The following is a 17274-nucleotide window of genomic DNA, read 5'->3' on the forward strand; positions in this document are numbered from 1 at the left end:
TTAATCTTAAATTGCTAGAACTGCAAAGTCAGCAATTCCACCTGAGCTCTCCCCTCCCAACAGCTTTTCTACCTCCTCAAATTAACATTTTCTAACTGCAATTATGTCACACAATCACCTTCCAAAGAACAAGGTGGCCTGCTTGTAATTTTATAAATTATGTCCAGGTGTTTCAAAGTAGAATCACACATATTCGTAACAATAGAAGTTTGGCTTTTCCTTGGATAAGTAATTAAGGCTATTAAGTGCTTTCTGGAAGGTTCATTGTCTTTATCCATCCCTACAGTCAAGATAGTTGCCTTTGATCCAGTAACAGATCTGTGCATATTTGAGGGGTGTGATGCGAACAGCCACATTGAAATCCTGTGGGGCGCCATTCATGTCCACCCACTGATGCCCTGAAAATATTCCAATAATTTTACGCTCCCATTTCTGATGCTGTCTCTTCCACATCCTCACATACACCCCAGACCCGCTCGCCCCTGGCTGGGCATCGCACTGCTGATACAAGAGGTCAAATGTTTCATCTTTGACATCACAGAAACGGTAAACCAGATTTCCCGGGCGATCATTGTCATAGCCAGAGAAGTGAATCCTCCCTCCAGGCAACTGTCTAGCTGGTGGGCTCACACCTATCTTCATAAATTTTCTTTTGTGTGGCTTCTTGAGCTCCAACAGGGCATAGTCATAATCCATGCCGATATCGTTGGCATTTCCTTTGATCCATCCTTTAGGGACGTGTGTCCGTTTCACTCGGATCCACTGGAATTTCATTTTTGCAGGCATTGTTGAGCTCGTGATATTAGCCCCTTTGTTACCATGTTTCACTTTAGGCTTCAGGAAGCCCACCCTCAGTTTCTGGGCTCCTTTGACGTAACTTTTGCCATCGTGGATGCAGTGAGCTGCGGTAAGGACGTGCTTTTCTGCCACCAGCGTCCCCGTGCAACCTGTGGACAACTTCACCGAAGTGGAGAAAGGGTAATTCAACAAGAAGTCCTTGCCAAAAATGCTAAACCTGCTGTCGTAGCCATAGATCTGCCTCTTTGTTCGAGATTTGCTTTGTGACCCATCACCGCCATGGTTGATAATGTAAATGCCTACTTCAGTTTCAACAAGACTACCATTGGCATACAAGGTCTCATAGGACAGGTAGTCCTTCACTTCTTCATACGTCGGCAGCGGGGAACGCTTGTGGCACTCTAGGCCGCAAGAGGATACCACCTCCAGTTTGGTTTCTGCATCAAACTGTGGTTTGTCTAGATTAAGGGTAGATTGTGGCAGGATTACTGGAACTTTGTAAGACGGCCAGGTTGGTTTCCAGCGGGAATTGGAGGGTAGAACATCCTTAACAGTGCACAGGAAGAGGATCAAAGTTGGCACACCTGCCATGCTGAACACCAATCTGGGGAAAGAAAAGAATCCTCTGGTTATTAAAGCAAACATGCATTCACCATTGCAAAGCAATAGTTTGCTAGCCAAACAAAATGCCTGGCATTGTTCTGAAATTTTATCCCTACTTAAGGCTAAATCCTGATCCTATTGAAGTCAGTGCACAGGATCAGGCGATTTGTAACTGTGGGAAGGAAAAGTTCTGTATAATACATCATAGCTCATTTAAAGCTTGTACTTGACTTTGGGATTATTTATGTGGCCTACTGCCAGCCCTGAGATATCAACTGATTGTTTTTCTGTTCTTAGCAAACTGGTAGCATTGTAGGTATAGCACAATTTTATGTCAGGCAGCCTAGATCACCCAGCCTGCAGACTCCACTTCATAAGCCCCCTAAGAAGAGTTCCCTGCTCCCAACCAGGAATTTTAATGGTCCCAATTGTTTCAAATTCCTCTTTTACTGGGTATTAGGCTGTCTGCTAGGTTAATGTATACATTGTAACAAACCCCTCAGGCTGACACTTTCAAATGTGGGTGCCAAGATTAGGAAACTAAATCTAAATTTGGCTACACGGTTGTAAATAGGTGGCCTCCTGGTTCTCCAGAGGTGCTGAGCACCAGCATCTCCCATTGACATCAGTGGGAACTGCAGGCACTCAGCATCTTTAGGGGAGCAGAAAAAAATGCCAGGCTATTAGCATATACCTGCATTCAGAGGCTACAATGAATTGACTTTTAATCCATTATGTACATTACAGTAACCCCTAGAGGCCCTCACTGAGCTCAGGATCCCACAGTGCCAGGCACTGTACAAACAAGCAGTAAATAGAGGACTCCTGCTCCAAGGGGTTTATAATCTTGGTTAACAATTAATCAAGTGGATGAAGTAAATACATGGGTGGCATGTTTCTGTAGCATTGGTATATTAGAGGCTTGCTTCCCCTGCAGTTTAAGACAGAGGAGGGTTTCTAGTCTACTTAACAGACTTTACCCCTTAGGCTTGCATGGGGAAGATCTGGCTATTATGTGAGGGTAGCTAATGAAGAAAAGATTATAGGTACTGAAGGAACTTTCAGCTAACATATTGACTTATTCCACAGTAAATCAAATGAATTAGAAATGCAAACCAACCCTCTCACAGCGCAGAGGGACTGTAAGTTGTTTATGAACCACAGGCAGAGTGTCTCAAGCAGCAGAGAACAAAGAAAATGTGTAACTGAAGTTGATTTGAAAATTCGCCATACAGCTGAATCGCTGCAGGTGCCATAATGCTCGGGGCGAGAAGGCAGGCAGAACTTCTCCTGAACAAGGATTATACAAACAAAACATCACAATGATGTTGAGCTTATGTCTATTGAAACCCTGCTGGTTACACTGATAATGGCTGCATGATCATTCCTGAAATGCCTCAAGTGAATAAACTACAACAAACAGTTGCAGAAGGTGTCTAAGAACTAAAAAGAAAATAAGTCTCCCCAACTCTTTACAAAACAGTTCTCTGTTCCTAAGCTGTGCTGGGGAGCCCTTCGGGAACCATGGGCTGGCAGAGGACAAAGGTGTCTGATTCAAATATTACTTCTGGATAATTTTACAGTCAGCATCATTTGTAGTAATCGATACTAAGACAAAGGTACGCAAAGCTCATCTTTCAGAATGAACATGATAAATTAGGGAAGAGTCAATATGGCTTTTGTAAAGGGAAATCATGCCTCATCAATTTATTAGAATTCTTTGAAGGGGTCAACAAGCATGTGGATAAGGGTGATCCAGTTGATATTATGCACTTGGACTTTCAGAAAATCCCTCACCAAAGGCTCTTCAGCAAAGTAAGAAGTCATGGGATAAGAGGGAAGGTCCTCTCATGGATCAGTAACTGGTTAAAAGATAGAAACAAAGAGTAAGAATAAATGGTCAGTTTTCACAACGGAGAGAGGTAAATAACGGGTTCCCCCAAAGATCTGTATGGGGACCAGTGCTGTTCAACATATTCATAAATGATCTGGAAAAGGGGGTAAACAGAGAGGTGGCAAAGTTTGCAAACAATACAAAATTACTCAAGACAGTTACATCCAAAGCTGAGTGTGAAGAGTTACAAAAGGACCTCACTAAACTGTGTGACTAGGCAATAAAATGGCAGATGAAATTCAATGTTGGTAAGTGCAAAGTAATGCCCATTGGAAAACATAAAATCCCAAGTTTCAGAGTAGCAGCCGTGTTAGTCTGTATCCGCAAAAATAACAGGAGTACTTGTGGCACCTTAGAGACTAACAAATTTATTAGAGCATAAGCTTTCGTGGGCTACAACCCACTTCTTCGGATGCATATAGAGTGAACCATATATTGAGGAGATATATATACACACACATACAGAGAGCATGAACAGGGTGGGAGTTGTCTTACCAACTCTGAGAGGCCAATTAAGTAAGAGAAAAAAAACTTTTGAAGTGATAATCAAGATGGTTCAGTACAGACAGTTTGATAAGAAGCAAGTGTGAAAATACTTACAAGGGGAGATAGATTCAATGTTTGTAATGGCTCAGCCATTCCCAATCCCTATTTAGCCCTGAGTTGATTGTGTCTAGTTTGCATATCAATTCCAGCTCAGCAGTCTCTCGTTGGAGTCTGTTTTTGAAGTTTTTCTGTTTTAAGATAGCCACCCGCAGGTCTGTCAAAGAATGGCCAGACAGGTTAAAGTGTTCTCCCACTGGTTTTTGAGTATTATGATTCCTGATGTCAGATTTGTGTCCATTAATTCTTTTGCGTAGAGACTGTCCGGTTTGGCCAATGTACATGGCAGAGGGGCATTGCTGGCACATGATGGCATATATCACATTGGTAGATGTGCAGGTGAACGAGCCACTGATGGTATAGCTGATGTGATTAGGCCCTATGATGGTGTCACTTGAATAGATATGTGGACAGAGTTGGCATCGGGCTTTGTTACAAGGATAGGTTCCTGGGTCAGTGTTTTTGTTCAGTGATGTGTGGTTGCTGGTGAGTATTTGCTTTAGGTTGGGGGGTTGTCTGTAAGCGAGGACAGGTCTGTCTCCCAAGATCTGTGAGAGTAAAGGATCATCTTTCAGGATAGGTTGTAGATCTCTGATGATGCGCTGGAGAGGTTTTAGTTGGGGGCTGAAGGTGACAGCTAGTGGTGTTCTGTTATTTTCTTTGTTGGCCCTGTCTTGTAGGAGGTGACTTCTGGGTACTCGTCTGGCTCTGTCAATCTGTTTTTTCACTTCAGCAGGTGGGTATTGTAGTTTTAAGAATGCTTGATAGAGATCTTGTAGGTGCTTGTCTCTATCTGAGGGATTGGAGCAAATGCGGTTATATCTTAGAGCTTGGCTGTAGACAATGGATCGTGTGGTGTGTCCTGGATGGAAGCTGGAGGCATGTAGGTAAGTGTAGCGGTCAGTAGGTTTCCGGTACAGGGTGGTATTTATGTGACCATCGCTTATTAGCACAGTAGTGTCCAGGAAATGGACAAGCGGTCCATTTCCTGGACACTACTGTGCTAATAAGCGATGGTCACATAAATACCACCCTGTACCGGAAACCTACTGACCGCTACACTTACCTACATGCCTCCAGCTTCCATCCAGGACACACCACACGATCCATTGTCTACAGCCAAGCTCTAAGATATAACCGCATTTGCTCCAATCCCTCAGATAGAGACAAGCACCTACAAGATCTCTATCAAGCATTCTTAAAACTACAATACCCACCTGCTGAAGTGAAAAAACAGATTGACAGAGCCAGACGAGTACCCAGAAGTCACCTCCTACAAGACAGGGCCAACAAAGAAAATAACAGAACACCACTAGCTGTCACCTTCAGCCCCCAACTAAAACCTCTCCAGCGCATCATCAGAGATCTACAACCTATCCTGAAAGATGATCCTTTACTCTCACAGATCTTGGGAGACAGACCTGTCCTCGCTTACAGACAACCCCCCAACCTAAAGCAAATACTCACCAGCAACCACACATCACTGAACAAAAACACTGACCCAGGAACCTATCCTTGTAACAAAGCCCGATGCCAACTCTGTCCACATATCTATTCAAGTGACACCATCATAGGGCCTAATCACATCAGCTATACCATCAGTGGCTCGTTCACCTGCACATCTACCAATGTGATATATGCCATCATGTGCCAGCAATGCCCCTCTGCCATGTACATTGGCCAAACCGGACAGTCTCTACGCAAAAGAATTAATGGACACAAATCTGACATCAGGAATCATAATACTCAAAAACCAGTGGGAGAACACTTTAACCTGTCTGGCCATTCTTTGACAGACCTGCGGGTGGCTATCTTAAAACAGAAAAACTTCAAAAACAGACTCCAACGAGAGACTGCTGAGCTGGAATTGATATGCAAACTAGACACAATCAACTCAGGGCTAAATAGGGATTGGGAATGGCTGAGCCATTACAAACATTGAATCTATCTCCCCTTGTAAGTATTTTCACACTTGCTTCTTATCAAACTGTCTGTACTGAACCATCTTGATTATCACTTCAAAAGTTTTTTTTCTCTTACTTAATTGGCCTCTCAGAGTTGGTAAGACAACTCCCACCCTGTTCATGCTCTCTGTATGTGTGTGTATATATATCTCCTCAATATATGGTTCACTCTATATGCATCCGAAGAAGTGGGTTGTAGCCCACGAAAGCTTATGCTCTAATAAATTTGTTAGTCTCTAAGGTGCCACAAGTACTCCTGTTATAAAATCCCAACTATATTACAAAATGACAGGGTCTAAATTAGCTGTTACCACTCAAGAAAGAGCTCTAGGAGTCATTGTGGATAGATCTTCAAAAACATTTGCTCAATGTGCAATGGCAGTCAAAAAAGCTAACAGAAAGTTAGGAGCCATTAGGCCAGGGACAGATAATAAGACAGTAAATATCATAATGCCACTATATGAATCCATGGTATGCCCACACCTTGAAAACTGTGTACAGTTCTGGTTGCCCCATCTCAAGTATATATATATATATATATATATATATATATATATATATATATATATATATATATATATATATATATATATATATATATATATATATATATTAGAATTGTAAAAGGTTGAGAAAAAGGGCAACAAAAATGATTAGGGGGATGGAACAACTTCCATATGAGGAGAGATTAAAAAGACTGGGACTGTTCAGTTTAGAAAAGTGACAACTCAGAGGGGATATGATTGAGGTCTATAAAATCATGAATGGTGTGGAAAAAGTGAATAGGGAAGTGTTATTTACCCCTTCACATAACACAAGAACCAGGGGCCACCCAATGAAACTAAGAGGCAGCAAGTTTAAAACAAAAATAATGAAGTACTTCTTCAAACAACGCACAGTAAACCTGTGGGATTCATTTCCAGAGGACGTTGTGAAAGCCAAAAGTATAACTGTGTTCAAAAAAGAATTAGATAAGTTCATTGAGGAAAGGTCCATCAATGGCTATTAGGCAAAATGGTCAGGGACACAACTAAACCTCTGAGTGGCAGAAGCTGGGATTAGACAACAGGGAATGGACCACTTAATAATTCGCCTGTTCTGTTCATTCCCCCTGAAGTATCCGGCACTGGCCACTGTCAGAAGACAGGATACTGGGCTAGACTGACCATTGGTCTGACCTAGCATGGCCTTCTTACATTCAGGACATAAGCTGCGTTTCACAGCAAATTAGATTTCTGTCACACCACTAAAAAGCAGATAAGATGTGTAGATTATAGACTTGGTGAATGGGGGCTGAGCATAATGCCCCAGTTCCTAGCCCCAGAAGTGGTTATACGATTTTCAGAAATAACTAGTGATTTTGGGTGCCTCGATTTTTGAATGCCAAACAATAGACACCTTAAAGGTGCCTGATTTTCAGAAAGTGTTGAGCCCCCACCCTCTGAAGGCTGCGTGATGTTAGGCACCCACCATCATTAGTCACTTCTGGAACATCTGGAAAATCTTAGCCAGCCTTGAATATCAATAATAATCACAAAATCAGAGACCTCATAAGACTGGGAAATGGCTGCTCATTTATTCAGCTAGAAATGTTAACTTCTCATGCTCCCTTTCCTTCCTTGCATCCTGAACTTACACACATACACGATTTAGACAGCAAAGTGTTGGATTAATATTGGAAACCGGCGGGGTCTTGCTAAATCTAATGAATTAGGCAGCCACAAATTGGCAGAAAGATGGCATAGTGAGCATTGTTTGTATAAATAGTGAGAGGAAAAGTACAGAATAATAAATTAACAAAAACAAATCTTACCATTCCAGCTCTGTAGACCATATGTTCTTGCATTAGTCAGCTGAGAGCTAACCTTATTTGTGATAGGGAGGACCATATATGGGAACCATTAGGAACTTAGTATACATGTCATTCTGGCTAGGTAGTGCACAAAGTAATGTATCCCATTACTGGAACTGCACACTAACATGCTTCTTTTTGGTCCTCTGTCTTTCCCAGAGTTCTAGAGCAACATGAAGATCTCCTCTTAAGACATATGAAGTTTCACACATACACATCGGATTCCTTTTTAATTAATTTGTCACATAAAGCCATTCCGGGGGACACAATTGCCACTCACCCTTAGCTGGTTTATTTAGGAGTGGGCAGAAGGGGGGGAATGAAACTGTTTCATGCTGTAAACCAGTGGTTTTCAACCTTTTTTCATTTGCAGACCTTTAAAAATTTTCAAATGGAGTTACGGAACCCTTTGGAAATCTTAGACTCTGTGGAACCCTGGGGTCTGCGGACCACAGGTTGCAAACCACTGCTGTAGACCATCATTTGTCCAAAGCTGCACGTTTCCCCTTCTCTGTGTAAATGTAGTTTCAGCCAGCAGAGGGTAGCCTTCCAATGAGGAGAATAAGAAGATGAGTGTATTGGAACTGTACATGTGCCCAGAAAACACGTTTCAAAAGAATGAATCACATCTGGGCCTACTATGAACTTTTTTAAAGCGGGCTTTACAGCAATTAATGCATTTGTGTAAAGCTTCCTGTAACTTTTCCCTGTCTTTAGTGCTGCCTGATCCCATTGTGAGTTTATTGGATGTAAAGGCCGTTTCATCAGCTACTATTCTGTTATCTCAGTTCTTATCAAAACATAAATAAGGCACTAGAGAGAAAAAAATCAAAAGCTTCTGTGTCAGATTAGTAGCCAAAACTGATTACAGAGTGGGACATTTGTTTCAATCTGTGTAATGTATCCAGATAATAAATTACTATTGTTTCACTGTTAAAACCTAAGAAATTCAGGTATATATATATATAAACAAGCCTATTCTGATGTACAGTAAGTAGAACAAATTTTGTACAATTTATCATGGGATGCAAACCACTGCGTGTCATTTCTTTCCATGTGGGGGAATCATCTTAAAAAGTTGTCTGAGGGAAACATGAGTCTATTTTTTAAAGCTAGTGGATGTTCCCTAATTCTGAAACCAAAATTAGGCACCATGCCAAATTTATTCCAAGGGAGCCTAGTATTTACCCCTTCATTTCTAGTTTTAAAGAAAATAAATAGTAGGCAGGACATTTCTTTGCCATATTACCCTTGAACTAAATTCAAATAATGATTATTTTGCAAGTCTTGCTCAAAGATGTCAGAAAACAAGATAAAATGGAAAAGAAATGAAACACGTTTTGACTGATTATTGTAACATATTTTTAGTTCATTGGTGAGAATACTGTTCTGTAATGTACAACTGTTTATACTGTAGAAACTATTGTTCTGTTTTTATTGAATTCTGAGAGAGACAATGCAGGTGATGTAATATCTTTTACTGGACCAACTTCTGTTGGTGGAAGGGACAAGCTTTCAAGCTCTTCCTCAGGTCTGGAGAAGGTAACCAGAGTGTCCAATAAAAGACATTACCACACCTACCATTGTCTCTCTCATACCCTGGGACCAACACGGCTACAATAACACTTTAGTGAATTATGTCAGAAGTGCTGCATACTCTTTTACTCAATACAAAATATTGCTCTGCTATGCAGGATAGGAACCTCCAGAAAGTGTTTTGTACATGCTCAGGTGTGATAATGGCATTACAATTGCTTTGGGAATGGAAACACTGACTGCTACTCTGGGGCTCCCCATGCTACTAGAACACTTGCAGACACATTTTCCTGTCTGCAATAGACAGGCATGCCTTAAGAAAATGCTGGGGAAAGAGAACTGCCTTGTTCGGAGTATACATGAATCATCTTCTAATAAGCAAGTACATTTTTGGAAGAGTTCCGCATTCAGAGGTGGTACTCGTAATAGACTGTAAAATGAAAATAAATCCTGGAACGTACAGTGTGAAATCCTATGACCAGACTAGTCTCCATTACATTTTGAAATGAAGAAAGTTTTTCCATAGGGCTGTGACAAAAAACCCAGTCAAAACCTACCTCAATCCAAATGACAGAAATGAACCAAATTACTGTTACCACTGTGCCAAAATACCTCAGCTGCGTTTCTTAGTCATGAAACTTGTTAAAACACAGAACTAACCGAGCACCAGTTTAAGAGCTACCAAAGCCCCCAGTGCAATTAAAATATAACACATATACATTAGTCTGTCAGTGACACTGAACAGTGAGGCCAGTGGCTGAGTAAAGTTTCACTCACTCCGTCCCTTCTCCACTAGTTTGAAGATTATAAGAAGAGAATTGCTGGAAAACCTGAAACAGATTTCGATACTAGCAAGCCAGAGATATCTGCCAACATATACAGTAGGCACAGCGGGCATTTTGGCACATGTACTAGAGTGACACAAAAAAAGAAATAGAACCATATTTATATTTTTACCAATTAGTTCAATTTCTTTAGAAGATTTTTCTGTCTGCCTCCCCACTCACCCATCCCCATCCATTTTTTCCCCTTGCTAAAAAATAGTTTTGGTTTTCATTACACAGGATCACAGATTATGAACCATTCTCTAAACTAGCAAATTGCAAGTGATGATACACATGGTCACTGATATCAACCAACCTGAGCGATACACACTGTAATGTAGTGTGACATGCATTATTGCAGTTGCCAAAACACTGTTCCCTATGACAGTGGTTCTCAACCAGGGGTATACGTACCCCTGGGGTACACAGAGGTATTCCAGGGGGTGCATCGGCTCATCTAAGATATTTGCTTAGTTTTACAACAGGCTACATAAAAAGCACTAGCCACATCAGTACAAAATAAAAGTTCATACAATGACTTGTTTATACTGCTCTATATACTATACAGTGAAATGAGAGTACATTATTTATATTCCAGTTGATTTATTTTATAATTATATGGTAAAAATAAGAAAGGAAGCAATTTTTCAGTAGTAGTGTGCTGTGACACTTTTGTATTTTTATGTCTGATTTTGTAAGCAAATAGTTTTAAAGTGAGGTGAAATTTGGGGGTGCGCAAGACAAATCAGACTCTTGCAAGGGGTACAGTATGCTGGAAAGGTTGAGAGCCACTGCCCTATGGGACATTACAAAGCAGATCTCCACTCAAGCTATCACCCACCCTCAGAACAAGACTGAACGTCCCCAGTTGTAGCAATAGCCTAAAATACAGGTAATTTAATATCTTTCTTTAACAAAAATGGATTATCAATAGACCTGCAGCCATTCAGTGCAGAGCTCAGCACCGCAACTCCTTACCTAGGAGAACTTGCTCCAGCTGCTGGCTATCGTGAATGTCTCCTGGGTGTCACCCAGTGTGAAATAAAGCAAACATGATTTTTTATCAGCTATTTTCTCATAAGATGCTCTGCCAGTTCCTGTTTGTATTTCGAAATGATGTAATTTGCACAATGTCACTTCTACTAGGCATGTTTTTTCTTCTCTTTAAAAATTAACAACTAATGATGAATGATTATAGCTTGAAAAAGAAGTGTTTGCATCCAACAAATGCTGATACTATAGTTTCAGGAGTTAGGTGATTTCAGTTCACAGTCAGAATCCATGAAGAAACATTATTCTACTTTTTGTTTGCTAGATATATTTTTTGGGGGAGGGAGGTTGGCCAAGGTGTGTTCACATTCATGTAGATAAGAGTTAAACATTAATTTCCACCTAAAGAAATTGCCTTATGCTTCCTAAAAATGTGTGAACAAAACTGAGGGCAGGCAAAATCAGTGGAGGAAAGACAGCTGTCATGAAATAATTCCCTGGATTCTATTTAATGTACTGGCTAGTTTCTTTCTGATAACTAGTGCCAATGATTTCATAAATAAACTGCACCAGTCTAAAGGTCCCAAGACTATTTCTCAATTAGGAAATGTGATATTGACTTTGGATTCCACATCTTCTAGCCTGAAATTACTCTTCTATTTTGTCCCTATCAACTATGTCTGATGATTAGATCTCGGTGAGATTTTGTACTTGTACCTTTCTCAGCACAAAAACTATTTAAACCGAGTAAAGAGATAGTTAGTAATAGTTTTAACACATCTTATCTAGGTAACTTGGTTATCCTCATCCAATACCCTTTGTCCACCCTCGGCTAATACTGATCCACGGATCAGTGATTTGCTGAAGGAATTTGCATTTTTTTTGGTAGCAGATTGTTTATAGCTTGCAAAAGTTATAGACCCAACGACTCCCCCTTAAAAAAAGTCAGCATCCCCCGCCCCAGAAGGAACTGTCCCCTTGTAGCTTTGTGCAGAGCATATGCCAGCCAGGTCGGTTTACACTTGCACTCCTTTCCAAAACCTTAATGTCCAGGATGGCTTTACGTACTTACCACCTCCTCACATGCAAGGTTTACAGCTACGTGCCCTTCTGAGCAAGATCAGGCAGGTGAAGGGTCTGGTCCCATAACTCCAGGCTGCTTCGCTGCCTTCTGATGGAATCTCTCGCTGACTCAGACCTGCCTCCTCCTATCACCCCCTCAGTGAAATGCTCAGGGTCCTACACCCACTGCGGGGTTTCCAGTTGCATTTCCCTCGCGATCCCCAATGCACAACTCTCCTGCATTGGCTAGAAAGCTTCCGAGAGGGGGGGACTGGAAGAGGCAGCTAAGTCCTCCTTGCAGGTGTCACCTTAGAGCCCTCCGGCTCCTGCTGCTGCTACCAAAACTTTCCTGCAAACAGCAACCGGCGCCTCAGCAGCGCAGGCGCCGTGTGACCCAACCCACCCGCACTCCGGATTGCTGGAGCTCGCCGGAGGCTGGCCTGGTGCTGCAGATCCACTGCCCCTCCCCCAGCGCAGCACCCCCACTCCCGGCACACACACCCCTTCTGTGCGCCCTCGCTGCACAAAGAGGAGCCAGCGGCCGCCTCTCCGCCTCCCTGCACCCGCACCGTGGGGAGAAGTGCAAAGATGCAAGGTGCGCGCCCCCCTCCCAAGCGGGCATTTCTGTGGCGAAGATCCTCTGCCCACCCCCCCCCTCCAAAAATCCTCGGGGCAGCCCGCAGCTCCTGTCCAGCCCCAGGGAACGGCCAATGCCTAATCTGCTTCGGGTGATTTTCCGGCGCTTGGTTCGCTGTTTGAAAACTGGATCCCAAAGCTCTCGGTCCTCTGCGCGGGAGGTGCCGCCTACCCCATCCATGGTGGCGTCAATACTGAGCTTGTCACTGCCATATGTGAAGACGCAGGGCTTTGGCTGCCATGGAAAAAGGCAGGGATCCTTCCCTGAGAAATTTACGATCTTAATCAGATGAATAAAATAGATGGGAAACCAGCTGACTCCCTCTAACTAACCCACTCTCGGAATTTCACACCCATACTGCAGCACACTGAATTCTGCAGTTATGGTCTAAAGCACACCTTACAACAGTGAGGCTGCAGTGTTCACGGCTGTTGTTAGTGTACAATTGTGATATTATTGCTTAATAAAGGATGTTATTATAAATGATACTTATAGGCCTTAACTTATCTTGCAGGAGTCAGCTGGTCAATTCAAAGTAAAGGCAGGATGGGCAGGTACTCACACTAATAACGACTGTGGGACCAGACCTTAAGTATGAATTTTATGGGTGAAATTCTGACCCCACTGACGTCAATGGGAGTTTGCTACTGCCTTCAATGGGAACAGGATTTCTCCCTATGTACAAATTTTACTTATTCAGTTTAATAAAGAAGGTTCTGACTCAGGGGTGGGCAAACTTTTTGGCCTGAGGGTCACATCTGGGTATGGAAATTGTATGGTGGGCCATGAATGCTCACGAAATTGGGGGTTGGGATGCAGGAGGGGGTGAGGGCTCCAGCTGGGGGTGCAGGCTCTGGGTTGGGGCAAAAATGAGGAGTTCAGGGTGTGGGAGGGAGCTCCGGGTTGGGGTGCGGGGGGGGGTGAGGGCTCTGGGTGGGGCTGGGGATGAGGGGTTTGGAGTGAAGGAGGGGGCTCCAGGCTGGGGCCGAGGGGTTCGGAGGGCGGGAGGGGGATCAGGGCTGGGGCAGGGGGTTGGGGTACAGAGGAGGGGTGGGAGGGCTCTGGCTGGGGGTGCAGGCTCTGGGGTGGGGCTAGGGATGAGGGTTTTGGGGGGCAGGAGGGGGCTGCGGATTGGGACCAATGGGTTCAGAGGGCGGGAGGGGGATCAGGGATGGGCAGGCTGTTGGGGCATGGGGGGGTGAGGGCTCTGGCTGGGGGTGCGGGCTCAGGGGTGGGGCTGGGGATGAGGGGCTTGGGGTACAAGAGGGGGCTCTGGGCTGGGATCGAGGGGTTCGGAGGGTGGAAGGGGGATCAGGGCTGTGGCAGGGGGTTGGGACATGGGGGGGGCTCAGGGGTGTAGGATCTGGGTGGTGCTTACCGCAAGCAGCTCCCAGAAGCATGTCCCTCCTCCGGCTCCGAGGCGCGGCCAGGCGGCTCTGCGTGCTGCCCCATCCGCAGGCCCCACCCCTGCAGCTCCTATTGGTCGGGAACTGTGGACAATGGGAGCTGCGGGGGCGGAGCCTGCAAACGGGGCAGCTCGCAGAGCTGCGGGGCCACGCCTCCCTGTACTACAAAGGAACCGGAGAGGGCTCATGCCGGCTGCTTCCTGGGAGCTGCGCGGAGCGGGGCAAGCCCCCAACCCTGCTCCCCGGCTGGAGCACCAGAGCAGGGTAAACTCCCGACCCCGCTCCCTGGCGGGAGCTGAGGGCCAGATTAAATGGTCTGACGGGCCGGATGTGGCCCGTGGGCCATAGTTTGCTGACCCCTGTTCTGACTGGTGAATGCTTTCCCACACGTTTAACCTTATACACCCAAGTAGTAACATCAGTGGGGCTCTTCACGTGCGTTAATTTACTCACATGCATGTTTGCAGGATGAGTTCAAACGCATTTTGTCACACAGCTCTGCAGTGTATCCCAAAGCTATTGCCACATCATGCAAATATATGATTCTAATTATTTGTATGATATATTATGTCTATTTTTATTTTTAATTGCCCATCTTTGTTGAATCTTTATAATGATATCTGGCAGGAAAAGAAAAGAAGAGCCAAGAAAAACAGATACAAACACAGATGCAAAAATCCTGCAGATTTGAGGGGGAAATCCCTGTCGTTTTTGCCAGAATTCCCTGCTGATTTCCATTAGTCCATGCAATAAGTATACATTCTTCAGGAATCAATTTGTGTGCTGACTCGAGCCTTCTCTCTAATCCTAACTTTACAAAGAACTAGTAAAATTTGAAATGCAGAGAAAACTCTACTAAATAAGCCAAAAATTGCTTTTCAATGTGGATACTCTTGAAGTATGAGCTGAGATGGTGCTGGAACCTCAGTTCAAGGAATATACGGATACTTTTTGCTTTAATTTATTTTGATTTGTATTATTAAAAAAACACCAATCCCAGATTCTAGGTGCCCTGTCAGCCAATGAGAATGACCTATTTGGATTCACAAAAGGATTTTAAAGTGAAGGTTGGAAAGAGCAAGGGGGACAACACAGCTAGAAATACATATTAATTGTGCATGACGTCACCCAGTTTGGCTTCAGCACGTATCCTTGCTTCCCTAAAATGGCTGATTACAGCATCACATATTGATTTCCAAAGACCTACTCTAAGCAGCTCCATCAGAAACCTAAGTTAATGTACTGGCAGGCACTAAAAGGTAAACAGGGAGACGCAGTTGGTACTAAGTCAGCCACTACTAGCTCAGAGGGAAATTAGCATTGCACATTGTTCAATGGTTAGCAAACCCCAGAAATATTACTAGTCAGTTCACCTTTAGACAAGGGTTAACAAGTAGAACCAGGATATGGTCCTCCAGAGCGATACTGATGATAAATTAATCACCATCCCTTCCTGGGGAGAGTTCAACGGGGCTTCAAATCTTCTCTGGGCCTTGTGGCTATAAAGCTCAAACTCCTATTGCCCTGAAACATATGCTCCCTAATTAAAGATACGAAGTCTCACTGCTGTAGGGTTCTTGGCGACAGACTCAGTGAAGCAGGGGAAAAAAACTTTTGCTATTCTGCATGGATGGAGAAGGATATTCAGCTGCCTTGGGAGGAGGCAAAATCTTGTGACAGTGGATCATGTGGCACCAGACGCTGCAACAATTTTCTGATAAGGTTCTTGAGTTCCACTGAACAGCCAGTAGGTGCACTGCTCCCAGTCACCACTCACTCAGCAAGCCTCCCTCTTCTGGGGACCATATCTCACTATGGGCTTCTCTAAGTGTAGGAGCTCAGCACACAAAATCAGGCCTTTAGGTCGCTCTTCCTCTTTTGACGAAGCACAAACTTAGATAGACAAGGTGGATGAGGTAATACCCTTATTGGACCATCTTCTGTTGGTGAGAGAAACATGCTTTTGAGCTTACACAGAGCTCTTCTTCAGGTCTGGGAAACTAAGGGCAAATCTACACTACAAAATTAAGTTGGCCTAAGTTACATCCATGTACAGCCACTGCAGTAACTAAATTGCTTTTGCATGTCCACCCTACGCTCCTTGTGTCAGCGGTGCACGTCCTCACCAGGAGCGCTTCCACTGATTTGACTGTCAGTGTGGGGCACTGTGGGATGGCTTCTGAAGGGCAGCAACAGTCGATGTAAGCAACGCAGTGCCTACACTGACACTGCATTGACCTAACTACATCGACCTAAGCGCTACACCTCTCATGGAGGTGAAGTTATTAAATCAGTGTAGTGCGCAAGTTATATCGGTGGGAGCTACATTTTGGGGAGACGCTTACAGAGTTAGGTCGACCTAACTCTGTAGTGTAGACCGGGACTCACTCAGGGTGTCACTGCTAAATACAAGATTGAACAGATTGTTTAGCATAAGTAGTTAGCACATATCCTAAGGGACCATTCAAGGTGAAGTGACATGTTAATACCCCATAGTCATAGGACAAAACAAGGAGGTTAGTGAGTTACACATTGTTGTAATAAGCCATAAATCCAGTGTCTCTGTTCAGTCCATGATTTTTAGTATCTAGCAAAGTTACAAATTTAAGCTCTCAGGCTTGTCTTTTGAAAGTGTTGTGCAGGTTTCTTTTGAGGACGAGGACTGATAGGTCAGATATAGAGTTATCACTTTGTGAAAAGTGTTCACCCACAGGTGATATGGTGTTTTTGTCTTTTATCGTATTCATGTGAGAGCACAGTGATTGTCTGGTTTCACCCACATGGTTGTTATTAGGGCAATTAGTGAACTGGATGAGGTACACCTTCGAACAACACCTCGGTCTCTCCAAGCTCATCATCCCACATACCAGGACACACCAATTCAAAGCGGCACCAGTCCCTGCCAGAACAACAGCTGCAAAACCTGCAGACATATCTCCACTTCTATTGTGATCAACACTCCCCACAACACCCCTTTCAAGATCCCTGTCACATGCCTATCACAACATGTGGTGTACCTCATCCAGTGCACCACACTCTCTAATAGCCTGGGACCAACAGAGCTACAACAACACTGCACACAAAGCACAAACTGTCATTCCCAAT

The 17274-nt window shown here is 43.8% G+C and overlaps 1 protein-coding gene across 1 annotated transcript; it reads right to left on the reverse strand.

The window, feature by feature from the left end:
- Window positions 1-270: 270 nt before the first annotated feature.
- PRSS23 (serine protease 23) lies at window positions 271-1389 on the reverse strand. Its single transcript, XM_065423686.1, has one exon. It carries the CDS (start codon window positions 1387-1389, stop codon window positions 271-273), a length of 1119 nt encoding a protein of 372 aa, XP_065279758.1.
- Window positions 1390-17274: the final 15885 nt, after the last annotated feature.

The sequence above is a fragment of the Emys orbicularis genome, chromosome 1 (genome assembly GCF_028017835.1).
Source record: "Emys orbicularis isolate rEmyOrb1 chromosome 1, rEmyOrb1.hap1, whole genome shotgun sequence".
Taxonomy (NCBI): domain Eukaryota; kingdom Metazoa; phylum Chordata; order Testudines; family Emydidae; genus Emys; species Emys orbicularis.